The 17,397-nt window shown below is 39.3% G+C and overlaps 1 protein-coding gene across 1 annotated transcript; it reads left to right on the top strand.

The window, feature by feature from the left end:
* The first annotated feature begins 13,906 nt into the window (after window positions 1-13,906).
* cmtm8b (CKLF-like MARVEL transmembrane domain containing 8b) lies at window positions 13,907-17,078 on the top strand. The gene is made up of 4 exons (XM_026185310.1): window positions 13,907-14,098; window positions 15,382-15,555; window positions 15,682-15,801; window positions 16,576-17,078. Exons 1-4 carry the CDS (start codon window positions 13,967-13,969, stop codon window positions 16,660-16,662), a joined length of 513 nt encoding a protein of 170 aa, XP_026041095.1. The 5' UTR covers window positions 13,907-13,966; the 3' UTR covers window positions 16,663-17,078.
* The last annotated feature ends 319 nt before the right edge of the window (window positions 17,079-17,397 follow it).

Here is a 17,397-nt window from a genome sequence, read left to right as displayed (position 1 = left end):
TCCATTTCTGGAGGATATGTAATTAAGCTCTACCCGTACATTTAATTTCTTTGGTAAGAGACGAGGCACAAAGTTGGTATTTTTTACCTTTTATGCTTATTTTTATCCTTTCTTGTCTACATGTTTAGTGTAAAGTGGCCTTTCTTTTTCTACAGAGACCAGGACTCAGTAAGAAGGTAGCGTTTAGGTGACTTTTCTGTTATTTTATTGTATATCTATTACTTTTACATTGATGTTGTATGAATGGCCATGAGGGAGTAGGAAAAGCTGCAAAAAAGTGCAGATTCTGGTTCTATGTTTGAGACCCTTGGTTAGCCAGCCTTGGGGGATTTAAGCTAAATTGCTAACTGAACAGTCTGACAGTTCACATCCAAACTCACAACAAAAACAAACAGAGCTTTATTGTTGTATAAATCTGGGTGGTGCTGGGTGTAATGTGTGTGTCTATGGATGTGTGTGTAGTTTATTTCACTGCAATTGAATTTGAAATGAAAAGTGTTCGAGTAGGCAGACAGCCCTCCAGTTTAGGACGGAGCAGCCTGTTTATTTATTCATTAAATAAATTTCTGCCCAGCCCTATACCCCAAAGTATGCTTTTATGTGTTTCATATTCCTTTTATTGTCTAAGCCGAGTATGACAACTTGTCCAATTTTTCATTTAGAAACGCTTCTATGATGCTGCAAGCCCACAAGAACATTTCCCAGCATCTAAAAACACTCCAGAGCAGGACGCGTGAGGCTCTGCAATGCCACTGATTCTTCTCCTGGAGGTCCAAATATCCAGTGGAGCTCCAGGTCCAGTGCTGAAAGTTAAACATCAGCCACAGGATGAGAGAGACCTTTCAGCACCATCAGAAACTTGACAATGAACGAGGCATAAGTTTCCATATCCTTTTAAACTTAAACCCAAGAATCCGGAATTCAAAAGGATCGCCAAGTTCAGAGCAAACATTCCGAAAAGCATTTCCTCAAATAGGAATTTAATATCTTCTTTCAGAAAGGTGGATCATAACTTCACTCTCCTGTTTGATGATGAAACATCCTCCAGGCTGCTTCAGAATTGGGACGTGTTCTTCAAGTCAAATTTCATAAAAGAGGCTTCGTGGCTCACTTCAGCACCAGAGTCATGTTGCTTGGTGTAGTCAACAGAAAGTCCCACAGGAGCAGGTCCAGATGAAGCAATGAGTGAGTTGTGTTTGTTCTGCTTGTTTCAGATCATTTGCTTCGACTGCAGTTACTTTCCCTTCGTTTGTTATTTTCTCAACTACTAGAGTGAGGAAAATAAAGATCACCTTTGCTTTGATTACTCAGTTTAATTTGTTTGTTCTGTTCCTGTTTGATCTCTCTTAATGTCTTAATGCCTCCCTCTTATAATTGAAATTGATGAAAGTGGACAAGTTTTCATTTTTTGATTAAGAAATGGACTCCCTTCTCTTGCTACTACCAAGAGGACTAAAATTCTTAAAAATAGTGGATCTGATGTAGTAGAGAGATTTGTAGTCATTCGTAAATTAATTCTCTTATTAAGGTGTTGAATTTGTCCTGTCAGCTTCTTGCCGAAACGTGGATGAAATCAGCCAGTGAGAGGATGTTTGTATAATCTTTTCTATGATGTTTTCTCTGTGGCTTCACGGTATTCTCATAGTTTTCTTACTTCGCTGGAGTCATGCTGCAGCTTGGAGCAGCATCTCTGCAGCCGGGTGGCAGCCATACCTCTTCCTCTGTCAAGCCTCAGAGAAGCCAGATCATCGATGTCTACGTGTCTGTGTTTAAGCATCCCAGCTCATTCCCTTTGAACAGCTGATGAATACTTAAAAAAAAAAGAAATCTGTCTCACGATGTCACATTGAAGTAGAACAATGGTGTCGATAAAAATGAGTGTGCAGCTATTTAAACCTGGAAAAAGTGCTAAAATCTACTCTCTGAAAGTTGATTTCAACTCTCAACTTTTTGCTTGAAATAGATTTACCTGAGTGCCAGTTTGGTTGTGTCAACCTGTAGTTCACAGAAAGACAGATTTTGTGTATTATTGTAACGCACATAGGTCACATGCTATTTGATCTGATTTCATTGTAGTTTGAAATACTTTTTATTGTAGTTTAAGTCACCAAAACTAGATTCCTACCTAAGGGTTTGCAGTATTATAACCAACTCACATGTCTAAAACTGCTCTAGGTTTCAGATTTTAATCACTTTAATTCTCAGCACGGATTATAACCAGGTCACCACGCCCATCTCTGTGCAGTGCATCAAGTAAAGCAACAATCAACAAACCATTTTTCTTTTATGCACGCACCAAAACTACATTATGCGTAATTTGATTTTTGATTTTGTTGTTTGTTTTTCTTTGAGGATACCACCCACTCTTCTTGATGCCCATTCAGTGAAGAGAACCTCGGCTGCCTTCAGAGCTGTCACAGGAAAACTGCTCTCTGCTGTTTCAAATTCTTGATTTAATCAAGAAACTTTGCTTTTTCCTTCAAGAGCTTAAAGCTGCAGCAACACTTGTAGCAGATAGTGCAACTCTTGAAATGCTTTTTCGTGTGGCTTCATCAGGGCCAATCACCACTTTACACAATAGTTCAGATAACTTGTGTCATTTCCCACCACCGTTTAAGAAGAAAGCTCGATCATTCCTGATTGAGGGAAGAGGATTAGACAAGACAAAGACTTTGTAATTCTCAGACAGCTCTAACATTTGCTTCTTCTACCTTTACTAACTTCTACTAACCAAACAAAAGATCTCAGTCATTTGTTTTGAGCATCACTAGTCAAGATTGATGTTTTACTTTTTTCATCACTTTAAGGCTCATTGTGTCAACCTATGTTTAAAGTGCATCATATTAAATGTCCATAGAGTTTCCTATTTTATTTATTTATTTATTTTGTATATTTCTTTCAGGGTGCATGTATAAAATAAATTAATCATAAAAAAGGAAAAGAAGTACCAGATTTAGTTACCAGCTAATTCCAATCTGCATCCCTGGGCAGGTAAAAAATAAAATAAATTTATGCAGTTCATCATTTTTTGTTTTATAGATATGTATCTTAGTTTTGCTACAGAAATAATTCTGTTTACTGTAATTTGGACTGAATGCTTTATATTCATTAAGAAAAGTTACTTTCTTCCACAATCACGCATACCACTACCTGGTGAAGCAATGCAGTATTTATTGGATTAAAAAAGAAGGTAAGCTGTGTTTTATCCTTTACATTATATGTGCTTAACCCCACCCCAACTGCAACACAAGGTTACAGGGATGTAGAAGCTTTGACTCTTACTTTTCAAAACTGACCTTGGCAGCTGGGGATGCACCATCAGGGCAGTAAATGCACAGACAGACAAATAGACTGGCTAATACTCCGTGGGCTGCAATATTTACTGGTCTATAAAGTCAGCCTTGGAGAGAGAGGTTGTGTGTTGCCTCAGCATGTGTGTGTGTGTACATGCATGTGTATGTACAGTTAGCATTTGCCCGTGTAAAAGAGTGTGAGAGCGTACTACTGAACGCATGCATGCATGTGTGTGCGTGTTTTATCAATCTAGTGCAGACTGTGCTGTCCAGCGGGGTGTGAGATGAGACAGAACGAATGACTTGCTACAGTGAAACACTAAACAAACTACTAACACACACACACACACACACACACACACACACACACACACACACACACACACACACACAGAGGCAAAGAAGCCTGTGTGTGTGTGCGTACCGTGTACCATCCTTTCCAGCTAAACATCCATTTTTATTCTTATCTGCTGTGCCACACACACACATACAATCATTACTGTGGTGTTATCAGAGTTCACTATTGCTCTCTATCTGGCAGGGGCCAAGCACTTGGACGTATAGGATGACAGAAATATCTCCAAATGGAAAACTAACCAGCTAGTAGCTGACCACTCAGCCTCACATGGTACACACTTACACACCACACATTGTTAAAACTGAGTTAGGATCCAGTGTGGGAACCAGTAAAGAACAAGTCTTTAAGCCTACACCCTTCAACACACAGCTAAGGGTCAGACAGTCATCTGGAGCAGCAGTCACACTCCTGCCTGATCTGATAGCTTTGCTTTGCAGTGCATTTTGCTGCTGTAGTGCAGAGAGACTGGTCACTACAAATTATGGAAACATAATGAAAGTATGGCAACAGTCCCTCACATGGTGCATGAAACTTACATAACAGCTAAGTTGTTTTGGTGGTCCAGCAGCTTACCAAAAGTCTTTCAGGCTTAATTTAAGACTTTAATTTGTCATTTGTCTACATGTTTTTCAGTTACTTCACATTTTTCTTTTTCTTTTCTTTTCTTTTTTACCATTTTTTTAAACATTTATTGTCACTTCTTCTAAATTTTGGAACACTTTCTATCAAATTGTAATTACTGCCTTTGCACTAATTATTTAAACTGTGAGAGTTCTGCAGCACATCTGCAGATTCCTTTGAGTGTTTTTGTTCGGTATTAATATGAGAAGCAATGTGGGCCTTTTCATTTTGCATGATGCAAACGCAACATGTTATTAACTATGAATCAGAGAACCAAACTGGGAACAGAGGCAAGAACTGTCTAAATGATATTCATTAAAACTGGCACATGATTCGCACAAAAACAAGGCCAGTGCAGCCAAAAAGAGACTACTGCGCCGCTGAAATCTGAAGCCCTTTCGCCTTCATGTGGTTGTATATGAAAAACAGGCAAATAGCAAAAAGAGCAAGGGAGGGTGTGTTGGTTAGATGTTAAAGAAATCAAAAACATACATTTTTTTTAACAGTCAAGAGTTTTGTAGCAGAAGCAATTAAATTAAACCCAAAGAAATCAGATTTTATTCACAGATTTCAAAAACGCAAATGAAAACTGTGCCTCTGTGCTGGTGACCAGAGATGTTGTGGGGTTGTCCTTCCAGTCTTTCCATTTGTACGTGATATTATTTGTCAAACTTCAGGTAATTCTACAAATTTGGCAAAAATGTTCACCTCTACTCAAGTATGAGAATCGGAATATCTCTGCCAAAAAAAAGGAACTTTGACTTAGAGGTGAAATGTTCTTTTTCTTGAAAGGTCACTGTGCCCTCATGAACCATCCAATTGTGAAGGAACTTCACACAAATGGTGCAATATGACAGAATCACTATTCTGATACCAGTTTTAAATCCAAAAGGTCAAAGGTCAGCTTCATGTAGCATCATAATTTTCTGCAGAAACACTTTGCTGGCTATTTTCAAATTTTCAACTCAGGAGCAGAAGGGGACACATTGTGATCACATTTTGTCTGGTTCTGAACTGGTAACACTAATCTTTGGTGCCCACCAATGAAATTCCTTAAAGTTTCCAGCAGGTGACCATATACCACATGGCTGAGAGCAGCCGGCCCGGGTTCGAGTCTGACCTGTGGCCCTTTTCCACATGTCTCCTCCTCTGCTTTCCTGTCAGTCTTCAGAGCATCTATCTAATAAAGCTGAAAAAAGCCAAATATAAAAAACTATTCCCTTACTGCACATATATTTATATACAGACTGTATTATAGGAGTTTAGAGAGATCAGTATAAACTGCTGCTTTACTGAAGCATTCAACCTCAAGGCACCAATCCTTGTTCAGTATCATCATTAAAGACCTTGATATAGAAAGTGATGGAGAAAAACGCAACAAATAATAAGACTGCATTAATACACTACTCTATTAACTGGTTGTCAACACATCTATTTAACCTCCTAGGACCTGGCGTCCACACATGTGGACATCACATTTTGGGTTATTTAGACCAGAATACTCAATTTTGCTCTATAAGGGCCTGATATCCTCTTACGAGGACATTATACTGCTACTGTTCTATCAAAATTTTAAACGAATATCCTCATATGTGGCGCTTATTTTTCTTTAAAAAAAAAAGGTAAAAAACAATCTGGTAATTCTTTGTTTTTACATTCATATGCCCCAATATGCCTAAATATCAAAGAGAAATTAAAAATGCATGCCATGGAAGAGTTTGGGTCTTAGGAGGTTAAATGATGTTATCTTTCACCATTGAAATAGACTGAATTGCCTTTATAGGCTGAAGACATTGTAGAAGTCAAACTTTCTCCCAACTTGGCTCATCTTGCAACAGCCATACTGAGGTCTATTCTTTCATTAGTAAATAATCATAAGGTTTTTCAAATGAAACTGAAGGACTCAAGGACTGTTTTTCAATTGGATGAATAAGACATTCATTCATTCGCTTATTCCCTAAAAGTTACTGATTGCAGACTCCTGCCACCCAAGGGTTTTGCCTGTTTTGGATTTGATGCCAAAAATATGAACTCGACGGTGCTACACAGATCAAGTCTGAATATTATTCAAATATATTTGACGTTCTCAAGTGACTTGTTTTATTCAGGCTTGAAGTGTACACTTTCTAGACACATTTACAAAAGTGCTTTAAAAAACCCCAAAAACCCCCCAACTTTTTTGGTTTTTTGCGTAGAAAACAAGCGCAGATCACACAGACTGCACCTCCAGGCAACAGCTCACCTTCACTGTGAGCTGTGCATCCAAATTTTGCATCGTAGCTGTGTGCAGTTTCAAGAAACACGAGTTATTGGTGATCAAGGGGATATTCTGGTGATCAGTCATTAGTGTTTATCATCGCCCCAAAACACAGACGAGCTCTAGAGTCGCATACAAATCCACATGCGCTAATTGAAAAGATAAAAACACGACTAAAAAGACACAGCAGATAAGGAAAGAAGTCGTTAAATTATTGACAAAAAATAGCAGTGTCTGACTGTTAAAAATCTATTAAGGTCTCCAGAGAAACTGTCTGCCTACTGATATTTGTTTTGCTCCATTTGTTCTGTTTTTATTGCCTAACTACCCCGGGCCAAACCATCGCAAGTGTCTAATGGGGGAGGTTGGGGAAGCAGCCAAGTTCAGTCAACACTCTGCTGCCGCCTTTCCAAATTTACATTCAGGAGCCATTTTCCTGGCTACCTAGAATTCAGTCCGAAGAGGTCTCTCTCTCTCTCTCTCTCCTTCCCTGTCTGTCTGTCTGTCACTCGCTCCATCTCTATCACTCACTACCTTATCACAGTCCACTCCATGGTAGAGTAAAAGGAGAGAAGTGGGGATGGAGGCTTTGGAAGGTTTCGAGGGGAGGAAGTGGAAAGAAGGAAAAGGTGAGAGACAGGGAGCGAGAGACTGACAGACTGAGAGCGAGGGGGTGGGGGGTACAGAGAGCTGTAGCTATCTGCTGAAATATTCATGTCGGTGCCAGCAGCTTTTCCATTCCCTGCTCAGCAGGGGGCTGCTGTTTGATACATCCATCGCTCTCTCTCTTTCTGCCTCTCGCTTTGCTCCCCCACCCCCATCCCCTCCCCTCCCACCCTCTGTCTCTCTTAACTAGTGGGGCTAGTAGATAGTAAATGCTCTTTAAGAGATGGAAGGTCGCTCTCGCCGCCAACCTGGAAAAAGCTTGCATTCCTTTTGGACATAAACCAATCTGCAGTGAACAAAACAATCCTTCAAAGCGTAGCTTTCACACCTGTCTTCCAGGAAACAACCACAGTCATGGAAGAAAACATCAATTACATCAAAATGGTGCCGTTTGCTCTGCAGATTATAAACTCCTTTGAGGCAAATTAAGGATTTGTGTCACTGGGCTACATGTGTAAAACTGACTCGACACACTCTGAATGGAAAAGTGTCCCATGATGAGGTTTTACAGGCTAATGCTAGCTGCTACATAGATGAACGATACATTATGACACAAGTGGTCAACTGAAACTGTGCAATCAGAAACCAGACACTCTGATCTGCTTATTTTATTCATAAAAAAGTTTCTAAAAATTTCAGTTAATTTATTTTCATATAATCAAAGCCTTAAGCTTATATATTTATGGCATGGGATTTTATTCAAGCTGCTTTCTCTTACTAGCTGTCTCTTCAATATGATCACTTTTTATGCCGCTCCCGGCAAAAGAAGGCCACGACAATATCTTAAATTAAAATTGTTTTTGACAAATATTAGAAGAGAACTTGAAGTTTCAGCCATTTTAAACAATATCACGGTCCCTTGTTACACCCTCACAAGTAATTAACATCGAGTCGAAAAGGTGAAACGCAGACATGGCTTCCTCCCAGGGATTTTCTAATTAGGGCCGTGCATTTATTATTTCATACCGAGCTCCAATCTCAAATAGCTACTGGCAAGTTGAGCCTCACGTCTCAATTATTTACTGAAAAATTACTGTCAGAGCAGTTTTTACTTTAGCCAAACACATACGGACAGCAGCGCTCACAGGTGAGGAGAGAGTGAAAACTCGAGGTGGGGCCAGTGGGGAAATCAAGTCTTTAAAAGACAAAAACAGAGTGATGGTGCTAAGAGTACAGAGGTGGATGAGAAAGCTGAGCGCTCTGGTGAATCTCAGACTAACATTTGTGTCAGAAGAATATGTATGAGAAGGAAAAAGGAAAAATGTTAAGATCAAAATGAATTTTGGTAGACAGACGAGTCACATGACAGCCAAACTTTTTGGAAGAATTTAATTAATACAGTGCAAGTCTAATTAGAAATGTTTACTGGCACATGATCCTGTTCTAGAGGCCTTTCCACAGGGAAACACTGATGAAGACAAACCCCCCCCAAACCCAGCAGTTACGGTCTCAGAGGGCGAGGTTGTGCCTTTCGGGGAATAACCACATAATTTTATTTAGAACTGATGTCAGGACTGGTGGTTAAACAGGGAGGGGCTGCTTTTATGGTTACACCGGGTATGTGCGTGCGCATATATGTGTGTATGAATGTGTGCATGCATTTCACCATAACATGTGTTGGAGGATGTGGCAGATGTTGCAGAGGCAAGGATTAGTGTGTGTGTGTCTTTATGTGTGTGTTAAAAATATCTTTCCCACAGCGGGAAGCCACAGTGGCCAATTACAGCGCAGCATCTGGGCTAGCACACAATTATTAGTGCACGTGTGTGAGTGTGCGTGTTTCTGTGCATGTGTGTGTCTGTTTACAGAGGGGTTGTGGAGGTTCAGGCGGAGTTCAGGTTATTCACATCTCAGGATGTAGAGTTTCAGTAAATGGTGCAGCGTGTGTGCAACAGTGGCGCGGCTTTGTGTCACAGCGGCAGAATCTAAACACACACCACCACGAGGACGACAGAGCTGGGGAGAATTAGAGGCACGGAGATGAGTAAATATGGAGAAGCAATGGAGACAATGATGAGAATGGAGACGGCACTGCAAGGAAGTAAGGGCAGGAGAGAAAAACCAAATAAAAGCTCTAACATCTCCAGCAGAGATATGATACATTGCTCTCTTTTCTCTCTTTCTCTTTTTTTCCCCTTCCACACTCTCAAAAAAGAATGCAGAGCGAAAATACAAGCCCAGCAACAAAAGGTACAACTCTGCACATTTTTAGTCTGTTGCATAATTCCCTCTGGAGTCAGTGGAAAACTAATTCTGTTTGTTTTATTTTCTCATTTTCAATTAAACCACTCTAAGATTATGATTGCTTTTCAGACTGGATGTTTTGGATGCAGGTAAGCTGGTTGTGGGTCAGTCTTCACCTGAATTTCATTCAGATTAATTAAATTGCTCGAGGGGGTTGAAATGCAAGAGCAGTTGCAAAGTTTCTGCCCAGATATAGTAGCAAATTAATATTTTCCTTCAACAAGTCCTTTAAAACAAATTATTTATGCCGCTTTACTTCCATTAATTATTGCAGTCATATTGGGTGTTTTTTGAGTACTTAAGCTTAACAACACAAAATCTGATAATAACATGGATAGACTTAATTCTGTCTCCACAGCTAACACTGCCATTAATTAAACGAGATAATATCCAAGTCTAAGGTGATCAGAAACCTCCTAAAAGGAGGGAAGTAATCAATAATCACCTGTAGCCTTGTGGTGTTTCAGGCAGCTAAAGGAGAAGCTTTAACAAATTTAACTGAACAACTTTCAAACTGACTAATCACATCAGAGAAACAGCTGATAAAAAGAAATTACTATAATGCTGACTAACTATGTCATATATTTATTGATTACATCCAGTGCATGTGTGCTAGCTTTTCTGGTATTACAAGGCAATATGTAGAAGATAATAATGGTTTGATAATTTTGCCAAATTCCTACTCACAAAACATGAAAATTAAAATTCATCCAGGCAAAGAAAATCCCATTCATGCTGGTCAGTACATTACAAGCAGTGTATTGTGACAATGTGTTGTTACAAATGCTAGTAGGGGGACAAATGGGGGTTTGGGATGCTGAGTATTAGGTGAAGGGTAAAAGAGTTAAAGCAGCAAATGGAAGTCGGATAACTACCACAAATACCTTTAGAGCAACAACAGCTGGTCATGTCACCAGTCATGGTTTCCCCATATGTGTGGCTGAGGACAGTGTCCACTCTAATGTGAGCACATTGACAGTAGCTTCCATTATTCAGACATTCAGTGCAGACGCTGTGCTGACAGCACATTTTGCAATGCACACCTTAGCTACAAAGCTTGCTTTCTGCGTGCTGTATATAAGAAAACAGTGGCTCTGTGGTTTCACGACTACATTCACGTGTGTGCTATGAAATGGGGATAAACTCACAGAACTATACTGATGATGCACTAAAATAAAACCGTTTGTGTAAGTTTTTACTCATGTGCACAACAATATTCAAGAAATAATTGAGAGCATAACTTGACATTAGTAAATGACATTCTGATTGTATTTCCATTTTTAATTAACAAACTGAAAGTGAAGTGACCCCAAAGCTATTGTGATAATTAGCTTTTAGACAGCTCACATAGAAAATCCATTGTCCTCAAACAAATACTAATGTGCTTTTGTGCCCACATCTGTCAATCCTACAGTACACACAGAAAAAGCCTCCACTCACTGTTAGTTTTATTGTTGTACTGGCTACATGTAGTCAGTGACTAGCTCAAGGAAGGAAAGAAAAGCTGCCCGGTTGCTTCAGTAAATGTAGATAGACAGAGAGAGTAATGCAGAGTATAGATTGCTGCAGTGGATATATTGCTTTTCGGAGCAGAATGTGCCCAGCAGAGCAGAATTAGTCTATCAACTAGCATAAGATAAAGCTTGAAAATATCCAGTCAGATAATGCACGGTCCTAGATATTGACTGCAGCAGAGCACCACAAAGCATCTTAATGTGAAGGTTATTGGTCGATCTGTTTGCATCGGATGTTGGGGAGAGAGAGCTTGGGAGCCAACCCAATGAACCTCATCCTCCTCTCCCTCTTTTATTCTGTTTCCCAAGAATCTTGTTGACTTGTTATTAATTTTGGCTTCATTTGAAGCCACCTGGTTATTCCAGTCACTTCTCTCCAATCACAGATTCCATTCTGGAGGGAACAGCTGCAGGAGCCAAAGACAAACATAAGGCTTACGTACTCTTGTTTTATTTGGACAAAGTAGAGTATAGAACTGTTGGTAACATTTCCATTTAATGACGCTGGTTAGAAACTTTATTTGCTCTCTTTCTAAAACGCAAGCATGCCTAAGGGGTGCATGCTTCTGTGGGGAGAAAGCATTCATTTAACCAAATAGTGTTACCTTGACCATACGACACAATAATGACAACAACAACAACAAAAACAAATATGTGTTGAACAAGAAAGCTACACACTCAACATGCAGACAATTAACCAGCCCAGTGAGCCTTGTTGGAGCTCCACCTTGTGCCTTTTGTCTCCGCGCTCTGCTATTTCCTCCGAGGCAAGGTTTTCTGCCTGTCTATGCATAACTACTGCCCCCCTATGGTCAAAGCCGTTCACTCACTTGTTTTACTGCACTGCAGCAGGCCCACACTCAGTGTAGAATAAAACAGGTCTAATTAGATCCTAAACCTTTCTTCTTTCTGAAAGATAAGACTTTAATCAATACAGCTTCAAGATTTCCTGTTTAAAAGCACCTTCTGCTCACTCGTGTACTTATTGCTTGCACATTTCAGTGTTTGTGCTCTACTGTGCTCTATGTGCAGAAGACACAGGAAAGTCTTTTTTTCATTAATTCATTTACAGGAAGTTACTCTCTGATAGGTTTTGTAGTATATTATTGTGCTTACTATGCACTTTACATACTTCATGAGACCACAAGGAATTTGCCACTTGTAGAATTGTAGTTCTTTTTCGGTTTTTCTAAGATACTCCAAGTTGTCTAGTGAACTAACAAACATTTTAACCATTGAGCTAATCCTTGTTGTTATTTTCGTTTGATGAATATTGAATATTTATGAAACAAAAAAAAAGAATATTTACTTGTGGTTGATCAGTTCAAGCAAAACTTGATTTGTGACATAATGTATCACAACTTAATATATACATTAACATGTCTGATGTCTGGGGATTAAAGTGGGATAAGGCATGTGGGGGAACCCCAAGTTGAAGTGCAGCAGGGGAAAAGAATTATATAGAAATAAGTCACATAACGTGTTCAGTGAGCTCCAGTAGGTTTTTCATCGTGTACAGACTCTGATCTGTGCTGCGACTGCTCGGAAGCTTCCTGTTTTTTGTGGATTGAGTGACCTGAATTCAACAAGATATCAGATGTTACACAAACTATGTGACTAATTTCCCAACTCTAGACAGAATAGAGCATAAAAGGCAGAAATCAGCGAGTGAATCTGCATCAGCATCATCACTTTAAATTTAATTTGCTAAGTTTGTAGCCTAACATTAACCATGAACATCACAGCTGTCCTGCGAGTTCAGCATTGTGCATCACTGTAAACTTCATCACAATGCTGCAGACCAACCAGTTCAGCCTGAACCATCGTGTACTAAAGTGCTTGTTTACTTAGTTTTACAAAAACATCAGAAATACATAATGTTTAGGTCCAATATCTGATTTAAGAACTCTAATAATGAACTAGAACTTTACGAGTAAAGTTCTAGTTTCTAGTTTATAAAATTTTACTTGCTCAGCAGGCCTTAAGTTTGAAAATAATCTCTCACCTTCCTTGCCTGTACTGCCTTCTTACATGTTTCCGCATCTCTCTGTGCAACACATTAACTTTTTTCTCTCTCTCTCTGGAGTCCTTCATTGGAGAACTCATCACATTAACTCATCTGCCTGCCCACCCCCCGTGACTCTGTTCGCAGGCGTAAAACAGACTAGTGGCCATCATCCAAGGAGCCTTCCTGGGTAAACCAGTAATCAACCTCCCTCACGTCAAATTTTAGCCATTAAAGTGGTCTTCCGGTTCACTTTAGGTCCTACTGACAAGACTTGTCAGTGCCCCCTCTTTCACCCCCTGCAACCCCCAACCATCAGCCCAGCAACCCATCATAACCCATCACCAGTTCAAGCCCTGGCTCCGACAGTCTCGGTCGTTGTGTCCTTGGGCAAGACACTTCACCCGTTGCCTACTGGTGGTGGTCAGAGGGCCCAGTGGCGTCAGTGTCCGGCAGCCTCGCCTCTGTCAGTGCGCCCCAGGGCAGCTATGGCTACAATGTAGCTTGCCATCACCAGTGTGTGAATGTGTGTGTGAATGGGTGGATGACTGACTGTGGTGTAAGCACTTTGGGGTCCATAGGGACTGAGTAAAGCGCTATACAAATACAGGCCATTTATCATATAGTATCATCAACACAAAGCAGTTATAATCAATATGTCCTGAAACACATTTCGCACAGTTTTACTCTACTCACCTTAAACTATAAGTTATTTATTTCCTTCCAATCTACACCACTTCTTTTTTTTTACTGGACACGACAATATAACGACAATTAAAACCATAAAAAAGAATCTTACTCAGCACTGGTGTAAACTTTTAAAAAACCCTAACACAGAGAAAAAAAGTCTTTCTTGAGTCAATCAGATGAGAAGAGACAATGGCGTGTTTGTTTATAGTATTGTTTCATATATGGGTGTCCTTGCTGGATTCCGGGAAAGGAACAAAACTTCCTCTGCTACAGTCGCAGTCTCAGTGAAAGCAGACAGGCTCTCGGCGTGAGTGCATCATGGAGAGACCTGTTGCCGTGTCGGTGCGCAGGAGTCCCTCACTACCAGATTACAACACCTCAACCTCCACCTTGGCTTTTGACCAGCATTTCACTACAACTCTCAAAGGAATTCTCCTCCAGGCTGAGATAGTAAGTGTGACTTTTGAGTTTATGATCCTTTATCCTTGTACATTATCAGCACTGCTAAAATCAAGCTAATGACCAGAAGCAAGTGATTATTCATTCAGGAATCCTTGTCAGGAAGGGCGGTAATTTGGATGTTAACAATAGACATCAATAGAAATATAAAGCAACTTACAGTTATGGTAAAAGTTTACATTAATAGCTGTGAAACACACAGGCAGCTAGAGAAGAGACAGCTTAATAAGTGGTTGTTTTAAGACTCGAAATATACAGACAGGTCTTGAATTATGCTTTAATAATGATTGTTTTTCTAGAAGTTTTTCTATTTACACATTTTAAAGAAAAGTTATATTTCCCTTGAATGTTTTATGTTTCTATGAAAATCGGAAGTTGACCAAAAAACTCCAAGCAAATCAACTCTTCCTCCTTTTTCTCCCTCTTTGTCCCTCTTCCTTTCTAAATCATCTGAAGGAAAAAGTCAGGATAGCCTTACTCTAAATACAGTCTGGCTGTCTGCCATTCAGAGGCTGGGCACGCCAGAGCTAAAATAATCTGATTTCAAACCATTGCAGTTAGGTTGTTAAGAAAAACCTAACAACTTTCTGGTTGGGTTTATGTTTGCAGATTTAAGAAACTGTTCCGTGACCATACAGATTGGCATATTAGTTGCAATTTTAGATCTAATGCTTGCAGATAAAACTTGAAAATTAAACCATAGGAACTCCTCTTTAACTTCAAATCCTAACCTTTGGCTGAGTGCAGCAGGTGCACTGAACCATTTCAGTAACACAACAGGTTATTTTGTTAAGTTCCCGAGCACTAAATGATTTGATTTCAAAGGAAACCAAAACAGCTCACAGTCATGCTTCACACCAGAAAACAGTTTCTTCCTGTGATATGAAACATCCAGCAAGAATCTTTTGTCGTGGAGGGGAAGGGTGGGGATTGGAATAGTGTTGGGAGGAAGGAGATTTAGTCACTCACAACCACAGCACTCACCCACTCACTGAGATGGAGAATTAAAGCGATTAAAGTGACATGAAATACAGTTAGAGTTATGCGGTTTAATCATTTTTGACTTTAAAAAAGCTGAAAGTCTACACATCTTCAATCCACTGTGTGCTGTAACGAGACAAAACTACAAACGTCATCTTTGGCCAACGAATTATCAGTCCAACCACATGCAATTTCTGGAGACATATCTATATCATACATGAATTCAAAAGATACAGAGAGATTAGAGCTTCAGCCAGTATTGACTCTGTCTGCTCTCCTCCCCTCTCTTCTAGATATGTGGCATGTTAGTGTGGATTCTGGTTGGGGGTACAGACTATTTTCATCTGCCTGCTCTCTGCTGGGTGATGTTTCTTTCCATCTTGTTCTGGATTCTAACAGTTAGCCTGTTTATAATTTACCTCACTGGAGTCCACAACAGGATACCACAGGTCCCCTGGACCACACTGGTAACTCACAGACACATGCAAATACTGCACAAACAAGCTGCTTTACTCTTTTTGTTAAAAACTATTTTTCCAGGATTTTGCAAATAGTTTTTAAAACCTGTAATTCTCTGTCTTTGTCTCTATCAGTCACTGTGCATTAATTGCATTGCTACTGCACTATATCTTGTGACCGCAGTAGTAGATGCTCTCTCCGTCAACCAGGACGTCAGGGGGCGACACAACTATAACTGCTGGGCAGCATCAGCGGTAAGAGCACCTACTATTTTTTAAAGACAAAAAAGAAAGAAAGAATAGCAGAAAGCTATAAATGCAGCATTTCTACAAACACAGCGACTGAGCTACCATGGAGATTATTGGTCTGAAGTCTTGTTTTGTTTTGATAAGACAAAATATACTTTTATATCTCAAATGTTAGAGCTAGATCAGTAAGCATAACTTAAATAAAGTAAATTAAATTAATAAAATATGACAAAATAAGTAAAAAATAGAATAAAACGTGTGTAAAAAGTCAGATATGATACAGTACAATGCATTATTAAGTCGCTTTAAAGATGGCAACTGATTGTAAGTGGTCGCATGCCTGAGCCGAGTCGTCCCAGCAACCATTTCAAAGGCACCAAAATTACAAGTTCATTACACACAACCGCTGTTTTCCCCAGTGTGACTGTAGCATAACTCCAATTTTAATCTGTACGTAACTTGGTGCTCAGCACTGAAACTGATAAGAAAGCTTGACCTGAAATTTTCTTAGTATTTCTCCACCAGAACTTTATATTCCTAAAATGGAAAGATTTTAAGTTTATATGTATGTGGGAACTTAAATGCTAAGGACAACATAATGGGTTGTACTGTAGACTGTTTCTGGGTGCTGTAAATGGAAGTGAAAAAATGTATATATAAAATAAAAATGTATATATATATATACATAAATACAAATATTATGTCCAAATCTAACTTCAGCCTATTTTTGTGTCTGTTTTGTTTCCCCCTTTTTTTCTCATCTCCTCGTTCACCTCTCAGTTCTTTGCATTTCTGACCACACTTTGTTATGCAGGAAGCAGTTATCTGAGCTACCGTACATGGAAAACCACAGAAGAAGAGCAGTAGCGTCATTGCCTCTCATCTTATTGCAACATCCTTCTTTTTCTCTGTCAACACAAACGTTTGTGACTTCTGTGACCAAATTCTAACGAAGTAAAGTTCAGTAGAAAAATGAAAAACCTGCTGTGACGGAGCAGCCACTTGTTTTCAGCATGTTTAACCTTGTTTGTGTGATGCAGCCGTGCAACCAGTGGTCTACATACAAGCAGTTTGAGAAGATAAAGCAGTGAAGGACGTAACATAAAAACCATGTGTACACATGTGTACAATGTGCGTTTGTTCTAATATCCAAAATGCTTTTTATTTTGTGTATTGATTTTTCTCTTGATTGCCACCAATTTCCAAAAAGATCAAGTCAAAAACGTGCTGCTCACAAAACACTGAACATTATACAACTTTATCCTTCAACCATAAAGCATAAATAAAAATAGTAAAATCATTTGTATAAGCTTTGTGTGATTTTGATTAAAAGTGCAAAATGTCACAGCTTCTTCACTGCTGCAAACGTGCAATTTTTTTTTCACTGATGTCTTTTCATTTAATACCAAAAACCCCCACCTGTCATTAGCACATATTATATATTTAAACTTGGAAACAAACTAAACTCATCTTACATAATGACTGTTCTGTTTGTTCACAGGAAAACAGTAAACTGCAGACCCAATTTCCAAAAAAAAGAAAAAAGTGTAATACAGTGCACCCACTTTGCTATTTTCTTAAGAGATTTTTTGTTCGATGTTT

The sequence above is a fragment of the Astatotilapia calliptera genome, chromosome 11 (assembly GCF_900246225.1).
Source record: "Astatotilapia calliptera chromosome 11, fAstCal1.2, whole genome shotgun sequence".
Taxonomy (NCBI): domain Eukaryota; kingdom Metazoa; phylum Chordata; class Actinopteri; order Cichliformes; family Cichlidae; genus Astatotilapia; species Astatotilapia calliptera.
This window is presented reverse-complemented; position numbering and strand designations above follow the sequence as displayed.